The sequence below is a fragment of the Meleagris gallopavo genome, chromosome 15, assembly GCF_905368555.1.
Source record: "Meleagris gallopavo chromosome 15, MGAL_WU_HG_1.1, whole genome shotgun sequence".
Taxonomy (NCBI): Eukaryota; Metazoa; Chordata; class Aves; order Galliformes; family Phasianidae; genus Meleagris; species Meleagris gallopavo.
This window is the reverse complement of record NC_139418.1, coordinates 8,408,750-8,426,172: the sequence shown is the minus strand read 5'-3', so window position 1 is coordinate 8,426,172 and position 17,423 is coordinate 8,408,750. Positions and strand designations below refer to the sequence as shown.

At 51.4% G+C, this 17,423-nt stretch overlaps 1 protein-coding gene across 1 annotated transcript in view; it reads right to left on the bottom strand.

The window, feature by feature from the left end:
• STK10 (serine/threonine kinase 10) overlaps positions 1–17,423 on the bottom strand; it is a 43,769-nt gene that overhangs the window by 12,116 nt on the left and 14,230 nt on the right. The window contains exons 3-8 of the mRNA XM_085236566.1: positions 6,715–6,763; positions 4,928–5,077; positions 3,123–3,195; positions 2,203–2,397; positions 1,370–1,451; positions 132–266 (exon numbers count right to left, since the gene is read on the bottom strand). Coding sequence (XP_085092692.1) covers positions 132–266; positions 1,370–1,451; positions 2,203–2,397; positions 3,123–3,195; positions 4,928–5,077; positions 6,715–6,763 — 684 coding nt within the window. The remainder of the gene's footprint in view (positions 1–131; positions 267–1,369; positions 1,452–2,202; positions 2,398–3,122; positions 3,196–4,927; positions 5,078–6,714; positions 6,764–17,423) is intronic.

The window sequence follows — 17,423 nt, the reverse complement described above, 5'->3', positions numbered from 1 at the left end:
CAGCCTGCTCCCATTGGGCATCTAGGAGAAGACTCAGGATTAAGCCTTCTGCAGCCAGGCTGGGGGCTTTTCACCCACTGCCGCCCCACTCTGTGCCAAGGGTGGCATGGGGCTGGCGGAGCAGCACTCACCGAGGCTGACTCGGATGAGTCATCATCCTCTGCCTCATCCCGGCTGTCCTCGATCTCCTCCAGCACCTCTGCCTTAGCCTCAGCCACCAGCTCACGCAGGGCCCGGTTGCTGGTCACCTTGCTAACGAAGGGATGCTGAAAAGTCAAGTACAATAACATGTGAGACAGCAAAAACCAGAGCAAGGGTGCTGAGATGACAGTAAGGTACACAACTCGCTTTTAAACAACTGCAAAGACCTAAGGGCATGGTTCTTGCCAGCATCACCAGGCTTAGCCTCCTAGATGAATTTACAGCTTTGTATGAGGGAGGAAATGATGCTGAGGTTAAATCTCAACTCTGTAAACATGTTCCAAGCACAATCCTCTGTAAAGCTGCATTATGTCAACATTCCTCCCAGAAAGCACCAGCTGCATTTAAACAAGGAGCTCTCGTTGCAAGGAGATGTCCTCCTGCCTGCTGCGGGTGGCCTGACCCCGGAGTACAGGTCTGAGCCCTCGGGGCACCACTGGGGCAGAGCAGAGCAGTGGGAAGCCTCTGTGCAAACACAGAGGGGGAAGGTTTAATTGAAATTGGGCTCAGATCACTCAGTAAACAGTGGCATGTTTGTGCAGAGCTTCTGCAAGAGGCTGGGGAGTCCCTGCGGTTTGCAGAGTACATCATGCACTTCCTCCTCTTGACTCAGGTAAACATGCACTCGCCGTGGGCTGCCCCAGTGACAAGCAGAGACACTGCTCTCCCATCTGTCACTGCACCACTCAGTGCTTACAGGGACAGAGCCCTCTGCACACTCTGAGCTGAATGCTTTCAGGGTGGGAAGGATGCAGCAAACATTCTCACGTCGCACAGCATTTGCAATCCATGCAAAAAGGCATCTTCCAGGGTTTTGTTATTTTGGTAAGAAACAGGAGGAAAAGAGTTGCATTTAAATTTGGTATAAGCAGTTAAAATTGAGCTAGCTGCCACTTGGGAATTTTTAGGAACTAGGAACCACTTCTCTAGCTGGCATCAGTACAAACCCGGCAGTTTGCTTCAATGAGTAAAACACAGCTGGTGCTTTTGGATCACCTTAGCAGCTATGGACTTTCTGAACAAGAGCAGTATTATCTAAAACCTATCCAGAGCTCATCATAACTCTTTTTTCCCCCTGAAAAGGAAACACAATGAAGTTCAGACACTCATGGCCCAGCGAAGACCCAGGGAGTAGGGCAGTCCCATCCTGAGTAATGCTGGTCCCTACCTCGAGCAGCTGGGCTGCACTGGGTCGGGTCTCAGGGTTCTTGTCCAGTGCTGTCTTCAGGAAGTCTCTGAACTCCAGGGACCTTCAAACAGTCATTGAGAACAGCTCAGAAGAAGGAAAGACCTCAAATACCACTGCAGACAGCTCTATAGCACAGGTTTTGTCTCTCTTTCCATCTGGCTACAATCTCTGTTTCACTCCCAGCATGGGAAGCCCAGTGCTCAGTTTTCAGATTATAAGAGAATCAGGAACATTGCCAAGAGAGGGACTAGATTTTCCCTTACCTGTTATGGCAACAGACAGCAGGACAGAGTGCCAGCTGCTGTGCTGACATCCAGGGCAGAGAGATCAGGAAAGGGCACCTACCTGCAGCTTTCCAAAATCCAAGTGCTACTTGGGAACAAAGATTCCCCAGGACCCACTCCTTCCACACTTCAGCCCCAGTGGAGATGGATGGCCGCAAAGGACCAGAAACCCCAGAGGAGGGCACCATCAGCCCACAGAGCACACAACCCAGATGAAGAGTGCCGTCTCTGACTCAGTTCTGGTTTTCGAGCAGCCCCAAGGGCAGCACTAGCCCACTAGCATTCAGTGGTGGCTCACTGCCCTCGGGCTCCTGCCTACTGTCTGTCACGCCCCAGCAGCTTCCCTCCTACAGCAGTTCCTGGGATCCTAGCACAAAGCCGGACCCCAATCCCTCCCTAGACTCTCAAATTAAACAGCAGCGTGATAGAAGATGACTCCTCTCTTGAGATGCTACACAAATTAGAAGATGTGTGCTCCAGGCTTTGCTGTGCAGTGTACATCACAAATCCCGAGGTGCCCCCCCTCACCATTTGGAAGGGCAGCTGAGTGTAGGAGGGTCAGACTTGGCGATCTTCAGCAGGACTCGCATGGGGTTGAGCTCATGATGGGGCGGCTCAATCTGGGCCATTTCAATCAGCGTAATTCCCAGGGACCAGATGTCTGCTTTGTAGTCATACGGAGTGTCCTTCATGGTCTCGCACATCACCACCTCCGGGGCCATCCTGCAAGGGGCAGAGCAAGGAGCAGGGATGATGCCACAACTGCTGCCATGCTCAAGAGCCTCTTAGCAGAGTTTAAAAATGCTTAAAATAATCTATAGCATGGCACACACACACACAAAAATGGCCTTTCTTCCCAGCTCTGGGTTTGCAAAGTAGCAGCATCTTGTCCAAGGGTCATGGTCCTCCCTCTTCTGCAGAACAGCTGAGACAGCCCAGGCAACCCACAAAAACCCCCAGGCCATTGACATCTGGCACGGATGCTGCTTCAGACAATAAATTAATACTTGCAGTCTCCATTCCTTCAGCAAGTTGGGTGATTTAGAGGTTGCATTTCTGAAGTGAGGAGTCGTGCTCATGTGCTTGGATCTGCTTCAAAGCACGCTCTACCACCCAGGCAGAGGGGAGCAGCCAGAGCACACACGCGAGCACATGTGTGTACCTCACTCCTCTGAGCCTGCAGCACGACAGCACTGCGGGGCACTGTGACACCGTGCAGTGCTCCATGCCACTGACGGTCCTCATGGCTCCCTTCAGGCAAGGGGAAGCCTTGCACACGCCAGTGATGGCCCAGACTCCTTGTTAAAATCCTTGGTAGGACAACATGGACAAAAAACGCAAATACCACCAATAGCTCCATGTTTCTGAGCAAGTCTCATTTGCAGAAGAGTGAAGCCATCATGTGGCTCCTTACAAAGACAGGACTTCTACCTCGTCAGGTCACTCACCAGTAAGGGGTCCCAATGAAGGAATCTCGCTTCTGCAAGGTTTTCACATTTTTGGCAGACACACCAAAGTCAGCTGCAAAGAGCAGTAACATTAGATGCTGCAGGAGAACTGAAAGACCCTTCTGAATTAGCACTTGGCTGAAACACAGACTTAAAAGCAAACACATTTAAAGAAAGAACACGATACAACGTGCTGTTTCCACTACACTGAGCATCAGAAATTAAATTTGCTTTTGGGTACACAACCACCAGGGACCTCTCCCACCCATGTACTATGTATGACATACACAGAACAAGTCACCCCTGCTGTAACCCAAACCTTACGTATTTAGAGGGAAGTTGAGATCTTTTCCACAAACAAACAAAAGCAGCTCCATGACAAATTTCTTTTAACGCTACTATTTCATAGCAAAGAGTTTCATTTTACTCCCCAAAAGACAAAGCACTGTTGTACTCTTTGTCTCCCTTACAGTCCTGTACACAACAGCCACTGTATGACACCATTCCCCGACTGTGGCCCACAAACAGCTGCTGAAGCCAAGCCAAGCCAACCCAGTCAGATTTGATGAAGGCACTGAACCCACCCCAGGTGCCTTTTCTCTCCATGATGGTAACAATGACATACAGAGGAGCTGCTGTCCATCCCTAATGGTAGGTCCCTTCTGGCTCAAGGCAGCAGAGCACCTCTCTCATGCTAGAGCACAGTACATGGACACAGGAAGGTCTGCAGCATCCTGGGCTGCCTACGCTAGGGTTCTCATTTAATGGGCCATTTCTGGGTCTCCACTGGCACCCACAGACACATTCCATGAGCACCCACAGCTCCTGGCACCCTCCTGGCAGGCTCTAGAAGGGATCTGCACCTTTCCAACCAGGATCCAATGAGGAAGCTGCCTTCTCATCCTCCAGCAACTAGTTGGACATCAATTTAACTCAGACCTATAGTGAATTGGCAAAGACTCTCTTTGGCACAACTCACCCTGTCACCACCAGACCTGCTCTGGAGATAAGATGAATTCCTTCAACTCCCAGCCCTGCCAACTGGCACCCTTTACAGGATGCTCAGCAGGCCAAAGTGCTTAGAAATCAACTTCAAAACACGATTAAACAAATTCATGAAAGGAAAATCCATCAAGTCTCTGGCTCGGGGTGAGTTGGGGGTCTCACTGCTCCATGCTACTCCCATAGATTAGAATAGAGCCCCTGCAGTGCTGCACCCTCCACCAAAAGGTGCTGCACTCAGCTGGCTTTGGGGACACTCGCTGTAGCCATTACCTGATGCCAGAACATGGGGTACACACAGGTTGGGATCGCCAGGAAGGAAGGCATTAACATCCCTTCCTCATCTCTGCTCCCAGCAGCCCATCTGCAGACACCATGTTTGAGAGCTGACCACAGACACCTGCTCAGGACCAGGCAGCGATGCTTCTCAACCACTTCCTTCCCAATGTAATCTTTAACCCCCTACCAGGTTACAGAAAACACCAGATTTCTATTTGCAGCAGATACTGAGAGAACTCCTCAGCTAAGCACAGCACACAGTTTGATGGTGGTTTTGCCCCACTGTATAACAGAAAGTTTTCCTCCATCTTTTCCTCCCTAAGCTCATCAGTCAGCAGAGAAGCAGGGCAACAAAATGTGCACGCCACCCCAGTCTTGCTCCCATACATGCAGCTGACGTAAGAGAGCATCCAGCACTTCCAACCACGTTAGATTGAAACACAGCACCACAGCAGCCTCCCTATGCAGAACTAACAGAAGCAGCAGCATGGCAGAGCGAGCACTCACGCAGACCCTGTGCTCACCCAGCTTGATGTCCCCATCCTGTGTAAGGAGCACATTGCCGGCCTTCAGGTCCCGGTGGATGATTTTCTTGCTGTGAAGGTAGTGGAGAGCTTCCAGCATCTGGCGGCAAATCACTCGGATCTGGGGCTCAGTCAGGCCCCGGTCCAGCTCTGTGAGGGGAGAAAGGGCTGTTAAACAGGGCAGGGATTCAAGCTGTGTTCTCCCTGAGCCTCAGTAAGGCATGGACAATCCTGTCAGGCCATATAAAAACCACTGTCCATGTGTCAAAGCAGCAAGAGACCAATGCAAATCAGCTTATTAGGGTAATTTGTTCTCAAAGCCAGCACTCAGCTTGGAGCTCCTGACCCATGGCTCACTCCCAGGATGCGCAGCTGAGCTGCCTGGTCCGGGAGAAGTGGACAATGGGGATGGGGAGGCAGGTGAGGCTGCAGGGGCTGCTGCACAACAAGGTTCCTACATGACTGGAAAATAGATCCGTGTCTGTTTGGGAACTGGGTCACTGAAGACAAGCTGGGTTTCACCTGGCATGGGAACATTAGAGGATGATGCTGCAGGGAGCAAAGAGTTGAACTCAGCTGCAGGTGGCAGCAGGGCTAAATGCAAGCAAGAACACTTCTTAGCTCTGTGCACAGCCCTACTGTCAGCCCATTTCCACAGAAGCTGTCCTCTATCACAGCAATGCAGTATGCCCCTGCCCACAGCATTAGTAGAGGAACACTGCCACTACAATGAGGGAATGATGAGCACTGGTCTAAGCTGTTTTTCTTACGGTAGCAGCAGCTCACACCCCAGCATCTGTCCCTGCTTCTGGACAGGGGGACATGTGACTACTGGCATGACCACCCTACTGAGTTCTTCCTGATTGCCTTCGCCATCTGAGACCACTTTCCAAAGCAGCAGCTCTGCAAATCGTCAGACCTCCAGATGGTTAGCATCGGCCCAGTCTCGCTCCCTCTCCCTGCAAGCCCTCTGCGATGCATGTTCCCCCCTCTGCACTATGGCTGGGTGCACAGCAGAGCACGCTGAAACCAGAGCAAGCAAGAGCCAGCTCCAGTCTGGCTGGGGTGGGGGCTGACGGGTGGACTGGCTTAGCCCTCTCCTTGGAGTGCCTGGCAAAGGAAGAACTTTGAACGCTGCTGTGGGCAACAGTTCTGTGCAAATTTTGGAAATAAAGAGAAAGCAAAGCTTTTGGAATTATCTAAGCTTCAAAAGGGAATAGTGCAGGTTGGCCTTGTGGAGGGGACAACACCTCCCTGGGTCCCTACAGCCCTGGGGTGGTTTTGAGGTACACCCACACACTCCCAGTCCCAGTGGTACTATGTGGAAGGGAGGAATTAAAATCAGGAAGATTCCAGGAATCGCTGCAAACTGCAGTTCATTTGGATGCTTGGGCTGTTTTCCAGATGACTGATATCATACGGAGAAGTCAGCGAGAAGACCCTGAGAGATCCACCACGACGAGCCCAGATGAAGTATCTCAGCCCTCTCGGGGAAGCTGTGGGAACCAGCACCCCTGCCCCAAGCAGATAAATATTTAAAGCCCTTCAGTCAGACTGCCTTCTCCCACATGCCTTGTGATCTGCTGATTCCAGCAGCATTTAAATCACAAAAGGACATCAAAAGTAGCTTGGGAAACACCCAGAGGCTGCCACACCTTGTGCTCCAGGTAGGAAAATAGGCAAACTCATGGGAGAGGAGCAACAGCAGGAGAGCAGGGCTGCCTGCTGTCCTGGGGTGCACCTGATGGCACCACGCAGTTGGGACCCCCCCAGGGCCGGGCACTCACCCAGCATGGTGGCATCCACCGCCCCGCCTGGGCAAAACTCGATCATGATCTGGGGAAACAAAGAGAGAGGAATTACAGTCAGCTCTGTGTGCCACCAAGACAAGCCTGCGGGGTAGGGGTGGAGAAAAACAAAGCGTTCATTTTGCCACTTCCTGCACAACAAAGCCATGCGCTCACACCACGCAGGCACCTTCCCTGTGCCCTCATGGCAATGCTGAGGCTCCAGGTCTCCCCAGGGCACATCCCCACCATAAACCACGGCCCCAGCCCTGCAGGCGGATCCCACGGCCCCCCAGGAGCTGAGCACGGCCCCATCCCGCAGCTCACAGCCCCCAGCTCAACCTGCAGGCCTAGCCACAGCCGACGGCCTCAGCTCCGCTCCCCGTGTTTGTTTACATCTTTTTCCATTGCCTTTTGGAGCGAAGGCTGCTCCAGAGACACGGCCTTGCCAACAGGATGAGATAGCTGTCATAGCTGGGAGCTGACGTGGCAGGGAGAAATCAGGCAGGATTTTGTTTGGAAGGGATGGGAAGGGCTAGTTGGGTCTTTCAACCTCCCATTACTCAGTAGTTCATTGCTCTCTTGACTTAGAGCAATTTGAGGGAAAAATATGTGAGCAAAGAGGTTCAGTGCATTTGCCAGATTGTTGCTGTTTGTCTCCCAGGGACACGAGCAGAACCCTGCCCATCTCCCATGTTCCACTGCTGCCTGCCCCTCTCTCTCCCCGCCTGCCCCACAGGGCTGCATCCACCAGGCACTAAACATGGCACAATGCACTTGAAAACTTTGCAGGTACTGGGGATGCAAGTCCCACAGGTGCAAGATACAGGACACAGGGCCACGTGCATAGTCCAGCACCAGTAAACCTCAGCCCACAGATGCACAGCCTGCAGGGAGCACGAGCCCTTATGCCCTGCCTCTGGAATCTTCTTTGGGGACAGCTCGGTGCTGACCCCAGCTCCTTGCTTACGTTCAAGGCAGATGGGGCTGCTTAGATAAGCAAATAAAAAATTTCAAGCAGCCAGGGGTTAAGAAGGACAAGAGACACTTCACAGCCTAGTGCCCCAACAAGCTCTTCTACTCCTTGCTAGAGCAATGCAGGGTGACATGCCCAAGAGGCAATATGCCAGAGTTTACTCTGAGGACAAGGACTGAGTACATTGCAGGCAGTGTTTTCCAGCCCAGCTCCCTGAGCTGAAACTGCCCTTCATGGGAAGTTCACGTCACTCAGCACTGCTCTATCCAAGAGGAGGAGGTTCCATCTCGCTCTGCCCCATGGTCTGAAATCTGCGGCCACAGCTGGGTTACAGCCCAGGCCTTCATTCTGTGCTTCCTACACAAGGACACAGCGTATGTTATTTCCTAACCTGGACAATGGTGGAAGACATGGCTGCTTTGTCCTGGAGAGGGGACCCACATGAGATGCAGCACACCTCTGAGCGTGCCGTGAGAATCGGCCTTGGTCCAAGAGTGAGAGGGGAGACAATGCTGGGAGAAACACAGACAGGTTGGACAGCATTACACAGGCACAGTTGGAGGAAGCAGAGAAGAATAAGCAGAGGCCAGGAGGGGGGGGAATTGTTTTGAGCAAGCTGGGGAAGTGGCAGATGGAGAGAAGCAATTGGGAAGACACTCAAATGATTCGAAAATCAGGAGAACAAATCTGTGCTGACTCAGAGCTGAACACAAAGCTGGCAGGGAGGAAGACAGTGGGACAGCAGAGCCCTCACAGTAACAGGTGATGTTATCTCACTTTTTCTTACTTGAGTGTGTACCATTAACTATAGCATCAGCACTTCACTAACAAAGGCAAAAGTTACCTCCTGCCACTGCATCTGCATGGAGATCTCCACCATCATCCAAATGCAGCTCAGACCTGTAAGTGTGAGCATCACTTCTTCACGTCACTAACTGGCATGAAACCTGCCCACACAGATTAACCTGTCTCATCACTGAATCACAGCTGTGGTTTTGCTCACCCACATGAGCAATCCTTTGCTGCTTGAGCCTGGAGCCTTGGGAATCACCTGCCCAAAGACGGGAAGTCTCTGAGTTCAACCCTCAGGTTCAATCAGTAGAGGAGACCTGATGAGAAGCCCTCCGGTGCCACCAGGCTCAGCTCTTGGCTCTGAGCAGTCTCAGGAATCCCAAAACTTCCAGCAGCCCAATTCAAATCAGCTGCTAATACAGCATCCAGGTGACACGGGTGCTTATGTTGCAAATGCCCAAGAAACAGTTTCACAGCTCTTTGCGCCTGGCATTTCCTGAAGCTCCCTCTCCGGAGCCTCCAGCTCGAGGAACGTATTTTGAATCTGGGAGGAAAGCAGAGGGCTCGGTGAGAGCCAAGCCTGGTGGGCACAACGCTGGGATCCCTGCCCCAGGGCACAGGCACTGCATGCACCACTGGCACAGCTGGATGTGCCAGAGGGAGAGTTGCTCCATGGGGAAGGGCAGAGCATGACAGACCCCTCACTGGGTCAGCGTGGGCTGTAGTGCATTTCTATTGGGTTTCATTCTGGTTCACAGGCTAGCAATGAGAATATTAGGGAAATACTACCTCTGAAACAGCATGAATGTCTGTGCTTACGCAGGCACAGCAGGCAGCAAGCCAGCCACTGGGAATATGGAAAATATATGAAATTTTAAAATATGCATTTTCAACAAGGGCAGAGATGCCAAATAATAATTACGGGTGTGGTTATACAGTCTGAACATCCAAAAAAACCCTAATGGGCTCATTTCAGCCCAGAAATCCTGACTTAAATAAATCCAACTCCCAATCCCATAGCTCATACACCACACGTACAAATCTTCCTTCCAGGAGCAGGGCCAGCTTAAAAAAAGTTTCACCATCACGCCAGGTGGGAACACAGGCTTGGTGTCAGCAGCATGTAGCCTTTTCTGCATGCAAGTACTTGGGCTGGGGGCTGCAGGAGGCTGGGGGACTGTGCCGGTACCTATGTGGCTGGGAGCAGGCAGACAAGCACTCCAGGCACTGACCCCAGCATGGGCACCTCACTGTTCTGGCTGCAAAGAAGGAGGAGCTTGGAGGACTGAAAAAAACAACAGAAGTCCTGCTGGCAAAAAGCCCATACGACAAGGAGGTGTACCCAAGGGCTGTGACTTACTGGTTAATGCTTTGCTTGGGACTGTTGTTACATTCCTTGATTCACAGGCAGACAATACCTTTGTCTACGTGTCTCCAAGGCAGGGCTGAATCCATGACCTCGCTATCAGCAGTGCTGATCTCGAGCTGCCCTTTGCCTCTCCACTCTGTGCCAAGCTGATGTCTGCTCTGTGCTCAGCTGCCCTCAGCTGATGGGTGAGGCTGGGGACAGGGCTTGCTGCTGAGCCTCAGCAGCTTCACACAGCCCAAACACAGTCCTGTGTATCTGTGAATCACACTGCAGCTCGATGTAGGCATTCTACAAGCAGCTCCTTCAAAGTATCTGTGCTGGGTGTGCAGCCCCCTGCCCAGTGTCCTACAGCCAGCTGCAGGGTTTCCAGAGAACAGCCTGGGACAAACATACTGTTTGTAATGACTTTCTCCATGCAAGAAAGCCAGGGACTTCCTTGCTGCCTGCTCAGCCTGTCCGCTGTGGAGGGGAAGTGGCAGCAGCACCAGCCCTCCCTCTGCTCCAAAGCAGTTTGTATATAAAACGAAAATGCCCCAAGTGCATTTATAAGCCCAAAGGCAGCTGCAATTACATCTCACAAGCACGTGCAGATATTCACTGTTAGCTCCTGTCACTGAAAAACACAGCAGACCTTCCCACGCAGCCAGAGCCCAGCAGCCCTCGCTGACAGCTCAGCCAAGGGACCCGCCTGCTCTGCAGCCCAATGGGACATGCGAGGGACATGCACAGCATGGATTTGGGCACCTAGGTTATAGACACAACAAACTGAAGTCTGAGTGCTATGCTCAGCAATTACGGTGTTCCCCAGGAGAATAAATATATGTACATTTGTTGAAACCACTTATGACTTAAATTACACACACTTAAAGATGCTGCTGTCCTCCTGGGGTCAGCAGAGCTTGCTCCTCTCGCCCAGGCAGGCCTGGCTCTGCCCTGGGTGCATGAACTCCAGGAACTTTCAACACTGTGAGAAAAAGAATTAAAAAAAAACCAACAACAAAAACAAACCCAAATCTTATCTCAAAAGGTATTTCACCAAACACTGGATAGTCGCCTGGGGTGGAACAGCTGATGTCCCTGAACTTATGCTGAAGTTTCTAACTGAAGCCCAATTAAGAGCACACACCCTCAGCTCAGCCAACTTGTTACTCACCCAACTGGCATGTCAGAGGGCAGAGGCCCATGAACTGTTCCCTTCTGCAACAGCACTGGAGAAAAGCCTCTTCCAGGCAGACAAAAGGAAGAAAAAAAAAAAAAAAAAAGCTGGGAAAGCTGTGGGCAGCTCATCGAGGCAGCGGGGGCCCTAGGCAGGCTTTTCCCACCAGAACACTGGGCTGCACAAGGACGTTGGCTTCGTCTGAACTGGAGGAGCACTCTGACACACTCCTAATGCACTGGGGCTCTTGCTGTGATGTCGCTTTTGCAGTGGCACATCGAGCAGCCTGACTGCTCCATAGCACCCCACCTCCCTTCACAGCCCTGTGTGCCAGCAGGCGTCCCCAGGATCTACCTGTCCCCAGTTCACACTGCTTGGCCATGAAACTGCTTCAAAACTTCAGCAATTTCCTCTCTCTATCTTCAGTGAAGGGTTTCATCTGGCTTGCACAGCCTGTTGCTGGGGAGCGGGTAACCCGCAGCATCCTGTGCCTGCACTGCCCCATCACCACGTGTTGCCGTGGCTCTGCCATGCTGCTGGGGCTGCTCAGCTCTTCATCACCACAGCAGTGAGCTTTTGCACCTTCCTTCACAGCCATCGGCTCTCCTGCCTTGTCCCGCTATGGGGAAATTAGAAGAACACATGTGGGAGAGTAAACTGTGCTCTGTTAAAGCAGAATGCTTTTCAGGTTGCCACATTCACAGCGATCACAGCCTTACACCTTCCCTCCCCTCCCTCCCCCTTGCTCCAGGATGCAGAGGAGGCTCAGAGCTCCCACAGGGATGTTGCAGTTCATAGCACTCATTCATATCCGTTTTCCCAGAGCTTTCTTGTGCAATACCCTGCCTGTTTAGGAGGGAGAGGCACAAGGATGGGGATGAGCAGATGCAGGTAATGCTGCACAGCAGCCCTCGGCCAGCACAGGGCTTTGCTGGCATCGCCCACCCACTTCCAGAAAAGCGGAAGAAACAGCAAATGGCAGTGGGTGGAGACAGACCAGGTCACTAGAAATCCTTCATATTCAGCAAAATAGAACAAGAGGGGAAGAAATAGAACAAAGACATGCATTAAAAAAAAAAAAAAAAAGAAGAAGAAAAAGAGCTAGTCAGAGGCCCCAGTTGCCTCCAGGCACTCCTGGCGCTGCAAATGAGCTGAGCTGCCCAACACAAAGGGTGGGTGAGGAGCATGGTGCAGGACTGCTAAAGGGCTTGCCATGAACAAAGCTCCAAGCTTCCAGCATTGTGCTGATCCCTCTTTCCTCCCAGCACTTCTAGCTGACAGTCATGGTTCCCATGCTCACGAAGAAGGCACAGGGTACACAGTCCTGCCCAGCTTGTGCTGGGTCCAGCTGCCCTGGGGGAGGAAGGAGAGAAGGAAGGAAGGGGCAGACACCCCACATCACAGAACTGCTTTTCAGCCTGCAGTGAGAGCTGTACCCTCTCTCCTGCGTGGGGATTGCCCAAAGAGGGAAGTCTGGGTCCTCTTCCCCTTCAGCAGGGGCACTCCTCAGCAGCATCACCTCGGGTTAAAACCACAAGGCACGTACCACCGCCTGCATTTCAACAGGCCACTGCATTAAGCAACAGCCTCTGCAGCTGCAGAGCCTTCCCCCCTTGCTGCTAGATCCTGCTAAGCAGGACACAGGCTGGGGACACGCATGAGGTCGGTGTCTGCAGAACCCCTAGCCCTGTTCAGCTGGCCAAGTACTGCACCACAACAGTGAAGACTTCAGCCCTGAAACCTGGCACCACCCTTCCGCCCTCAGAAAGGGCATCACAGCCTTCAGTGCTTTCCTTTCCCTTCTCCAGCCCTGCAGAGTAAACATGTAGGCGAGACCTTGTCCCACCCAGCCATGCACTAGAGCCCACCTGGGGAACAGAGCCCCCCTGTGAGCCACTTAGACCTCCAAAAACAGTTCCTGGTTTCAGAGTGGGACAGAGACTCCCTTCAGTGAATCCAACTTGGGTTTCCCAGAGTCTCCCCATGCCGTCAGCACTGGCACTGTTTCACCCTCCACAACGTGTGATTCTCCTGGCATGAAGGTGGTGGAGAGCGGCAGAAGGGACAGGAGGAAGCAGTCTAGACTTCCTCTGTATGTGACAGACTCAAGGAGCAATGGCTCATAGCCTGCCCTCCTGGCACCTGGATGAGATGGGCTCTTCCCCAGCTCCCCAGCAGCAGGGCAAGCAGAGGGCCCAGACGGTCTCCAGGGCTTTTGGTCTCAACTCAGCAGCAGGATGGAGCAATCCAGGAAGGCATCACCCTGCTGCCCTCAGGGCTGCTTCCAGAGGAGCAGAATGTTTCCTGTTCTGTTACCCATGACAGTCATTCACTGGGTCCTGAATTCTAGCTTTCTGAGCCATCCTACACTGCCACTCACCTTATGACACACTGCAGGGAAAATTAAGAATGGAGGTAAGAGATAGCTGTGTTCTCAAACTGCACAAACTGCAGCACCAAGAGGACACCAGTGGGGTCAGAAGCATCTGGATGGGGACCAAGATCTGCAGGAAATGTGGAGGGGACAAGCTTGGTCCAGACACACTTGTAGCAGCAAATACAGGATGACGCAAGAAGAACATCAGTGGTCATCTGCCCAAAAGCCACCCAGACAAATGACAGATGAAGACCTCAGGAAAGCAAAGGCTCTGACCATGGCACAGCCAGCCAGGACACAAGGGCAGCCTGCTTCTCTCCCCAGGGTGCCAGCACAGCCTCCACCTGCAGCACGCAGAGAGCACAGCTTGCCTCCAGCTCATCGTTCAGGGCAGACTGGCAGCAGGTGAACCTCATCAGTGCCATGCTGACACAGGTCACAGCACACAGTGCCCTGTCACTAGCTCCAGGGCAAGCAGTGATCCCTGGTGCCTCTGAGTGCACCAGAGCAGGGTGGAGGTCACCCTTATCACTGCGCCATGCACTGCCTCCCTTCAGTTGATGCACCCCCTGATGGGCTGAGCCCATCCACATGGCTGCAGCAAAAGCTTGGGATGAACACAAATCTCTGAATACGAACAAGGAGCTTGAGCTGCAACCAACACAAACCCCACAGGACAGAGCTGTGCTCCATCGATGGAAAGAACAAAGTGATATATTTAGGCACAGAAACCACATTTAGACTCTGTCAAGGGGCAAGTCCTTTCCTCCGTCTGGTTGACATCTGAACCCAAGTTCTGCTGGTTAACACTGCAGTTACGCAGATCTGCTGGCTGGAAGAGGGGACAAGGGCAGGGAGCCAGGCAGCATTGTGGTGGAGTCCTGCATACAGTCTGCCTCTTCCCAGTGCACAGGGGGATGTGTGGTTTTTAAACATTGTTTGGTCTCATCTATCCTCATCTCCTTTACATCACAGCTTTGTTTACAACCACACTGAGGATCCTGCTGTTGCAGCCAGCCTGAAGCCCAAGGCTCCAGCTTCAACTGCAAAGTGAGCAAGTCAGTGGGCCACGTCAGTTGCCTGCTTAACGCAGTGCCTTCCCCCCACCCTCCTGCCCCAGGTTTAATGCCTCACATGTGCCAAAGGGCCGTAAGAAAGAGGGGAACAGCACACTAGAGTTGCTCACGAGCCATGCCCAGTTGCCATGGGTGGACGAGCACCCACGGAAGCCCAGCATCACACTACCCTGCATACCACGTGCTGGCTGTGCCATCGAACAATCCACTGCTGCTACAGAGGAGAATAAATGTCAGCAGCTTGCCTGACACAGCAAGTATGCTGTAGGTGGAAGTGAAATAATTAGCTCTCTGTAAGAGAGTGCTCTGAGCTTGCCAATTTTCCCTATAGACAAGGACACCATTCAGAGGCTTTAAATATAATAAACCTTTTTTTCCCTCCCCTCTTCTGAATAAAATAACCTACAGAAAAAATATTTAAAAATATTTGAAATAAAAAATGTCTGTCTTCATAGGCAATAAGGGAAAGAAACAGGGCAGTAAGTAAGGAAACCAAGTCCTATGGAGTTACCAAGAGCAAAGTCAGAGCACAGCGTACTCCTCCCGAGCACAGAGCTTCCTCCTGATTGCATGGAGACTGCAGATGGGTTCTGTCACAGCTACACCACACTGAGATGACCAGCTATTTACCTGAACTAACACTCACTCTCTGGCTAGCAGAAATATCTCCACTGCTACTGAAATTTTTGGTAGAGCAAGTCAGAACTACGTTTAGGATAACCACAGAGTTTTGACATTGCAGTGAGCATCCTTTCTCTTGCAGGCACCACACATTTCATTTCTTTCAATAAAGCAATAGGCAATCCCACTGAATTCACAGTTCCTGACTTTGCTCTCCCTGGCTATAGGAACAAGAAAAACACACCGAGGTGATGGCTGTCTGCCCTGGCACAGAGCAGTGGGGCTGAGATCCCCTTCTCTCACCAACTCAATCAGCATTTTCAGTTCAACCTGCTGACCAACAGCACTGGGTGGCTGCAAAAAAAGCACAGAATCTTTTAAAATACAAATAGCTAAAATGAGCAATGAGCTAAAGTGATCTCATGGCAAGCAATATTTCATTCAGCCCATCCCCAGCATGACAACAGAAGAGGCCCAGATCCATCACACAGGACAAGGTATTGCTACGTAACTTTCAGACTTTAAAGTCAATGGAAACCACTGGAGGCCACAAGGTCTGCAGAGTGACATCCCTCCCTCGCAGCTAACAACTTTCAGACTATATCTGATGAAAAAAAAGATGTCTAAAACTGCAGTCTGTCACTCATTCCGGGGCATAGCTGTGCTTCAAGGCACTGTCTCCTATACACAGGTAGTTCATAAATATTCATTTAAATGCAAACACAGTTGCTTAGCATTTCCCTTGGTAAGCCAGCCCAGTGGGAATGTGGCTCATTGAGATTCATTCCTAAACAAAGTTATAAAAAGCTTTGAAAGTGAATTTGCCTACAGGCTTGTTGTCTGCTGCTTTCTTTTCATAAAACCAAGGCCTTATGGTTAGAGCCCCGGACTGGGATCCAGCACACAGGACTCATTCCCAGGTATCATTTACCTGCTGGGTAAACTTTAGGCAAATTCCTGTCTGTGCCCCATCTCTCTCTTTTAATAACCAGGATAATGACACTTAGTCTCTTTTGTGAAAGCATTCCATAGCATATATGACAAAGGGATGTAATCACAAGGCATTATTAGTGCTTCACTAACCTTTTTCTGCCATGTTATCCTCTATAGAGGATGATACACAAAGGCTTCTTTTCTAGTTTGTGTTGTCATGTTGCTACCTGTAGAAGTGCTCTTGAACTTGGCTTTGCTATGGTCATATGCCTGCTGTGTAAGTCATCCTTGGTGCTTTATCAAAATCATTTCAAGTCAATCTCTGCATTAAGGAAAAGCCCCACTTTTACCCAGAACAGGATTTCCAGAGAGCTGCCAGCAGCTCAAAAGCTCCAGCTCTCATTTGCAGTGTGTTGACCCCATCGCTGTGCACAGCACCGCCTGGCTCAGAGCAGGGAGGGGGACAGGAGGGAGCTCAGAACTCCACATCTTTAGGAAAGGCTACTCTCCCTGCAGCACAGCGCTGCTTCCCTGTGGGCTGTAACAACAATCCCCCCCCCCCCCCATCAGGAAAGCCTTAAGGAATCCACTACTGCTATCAGCTTTCTTTTGTGTTTGTTTTTAAGAAAAGGTACTTCAACTTAAGAGAGTTGCAAGTTGGAGATGCTTTCCATAGCCCAGCAGTCTAGTGCATGGGATAATGAGCATCTCTTCACAATACAGGATTTTCAAGAATGCCCAACTCAACATCCATATCAAAGGGGTAACAATCCAAAAAGTCCCTGGCTGAACAGGTCAGAGCCCGCCCACAGAAAATGCAAAATGCCTTCCTACCAGAGGTACAAAGACTGGCTACAAAGCTGATGCCTAACTGCAAGCTACATACCCCCACAGCAGGCCAGCAAGGAGAAACTCTGAGCTGACTGAATTAACCATCCCCAGAACACCCTGGCAAGGCAGGGTTACCTGCATGGTATAGCCATTTCTGCTTTGATCTCTAGGAAACATCTGTTTATTCAAAAGTCCGTTTGCTATAGCAACGCCAGTTTATAGAAAAGGAGTGGAGATGAAGAAAGAATTCCCCTGTGTTTCATTAGAAAAGCTATACAGCCACTGGGGGAGTCATATCTTAACTGCCTGCAGCCAAATGACACTATTTTCCATAGCACCCTACAGCCTGGGTGCTGGAACATCCCGACAAGCTCTGCAGCAGGGATGCTGCTGGTGGAGACACTACAGAGCCCTGGGAGAACAGATCTCCTCACCCATCCAAGTGAGACCCCCTTCCCCATCTCCTCTTGCTCCTGTGCACGAAGAGGCGCTCGGAAGCAGCAAAGATGCTCAGAAGCAGATCAAAGGGCCTTTCCTTCCTCTGAGGTCTCAGTCCGCGTTCTTGTGGAAAGAAAGAA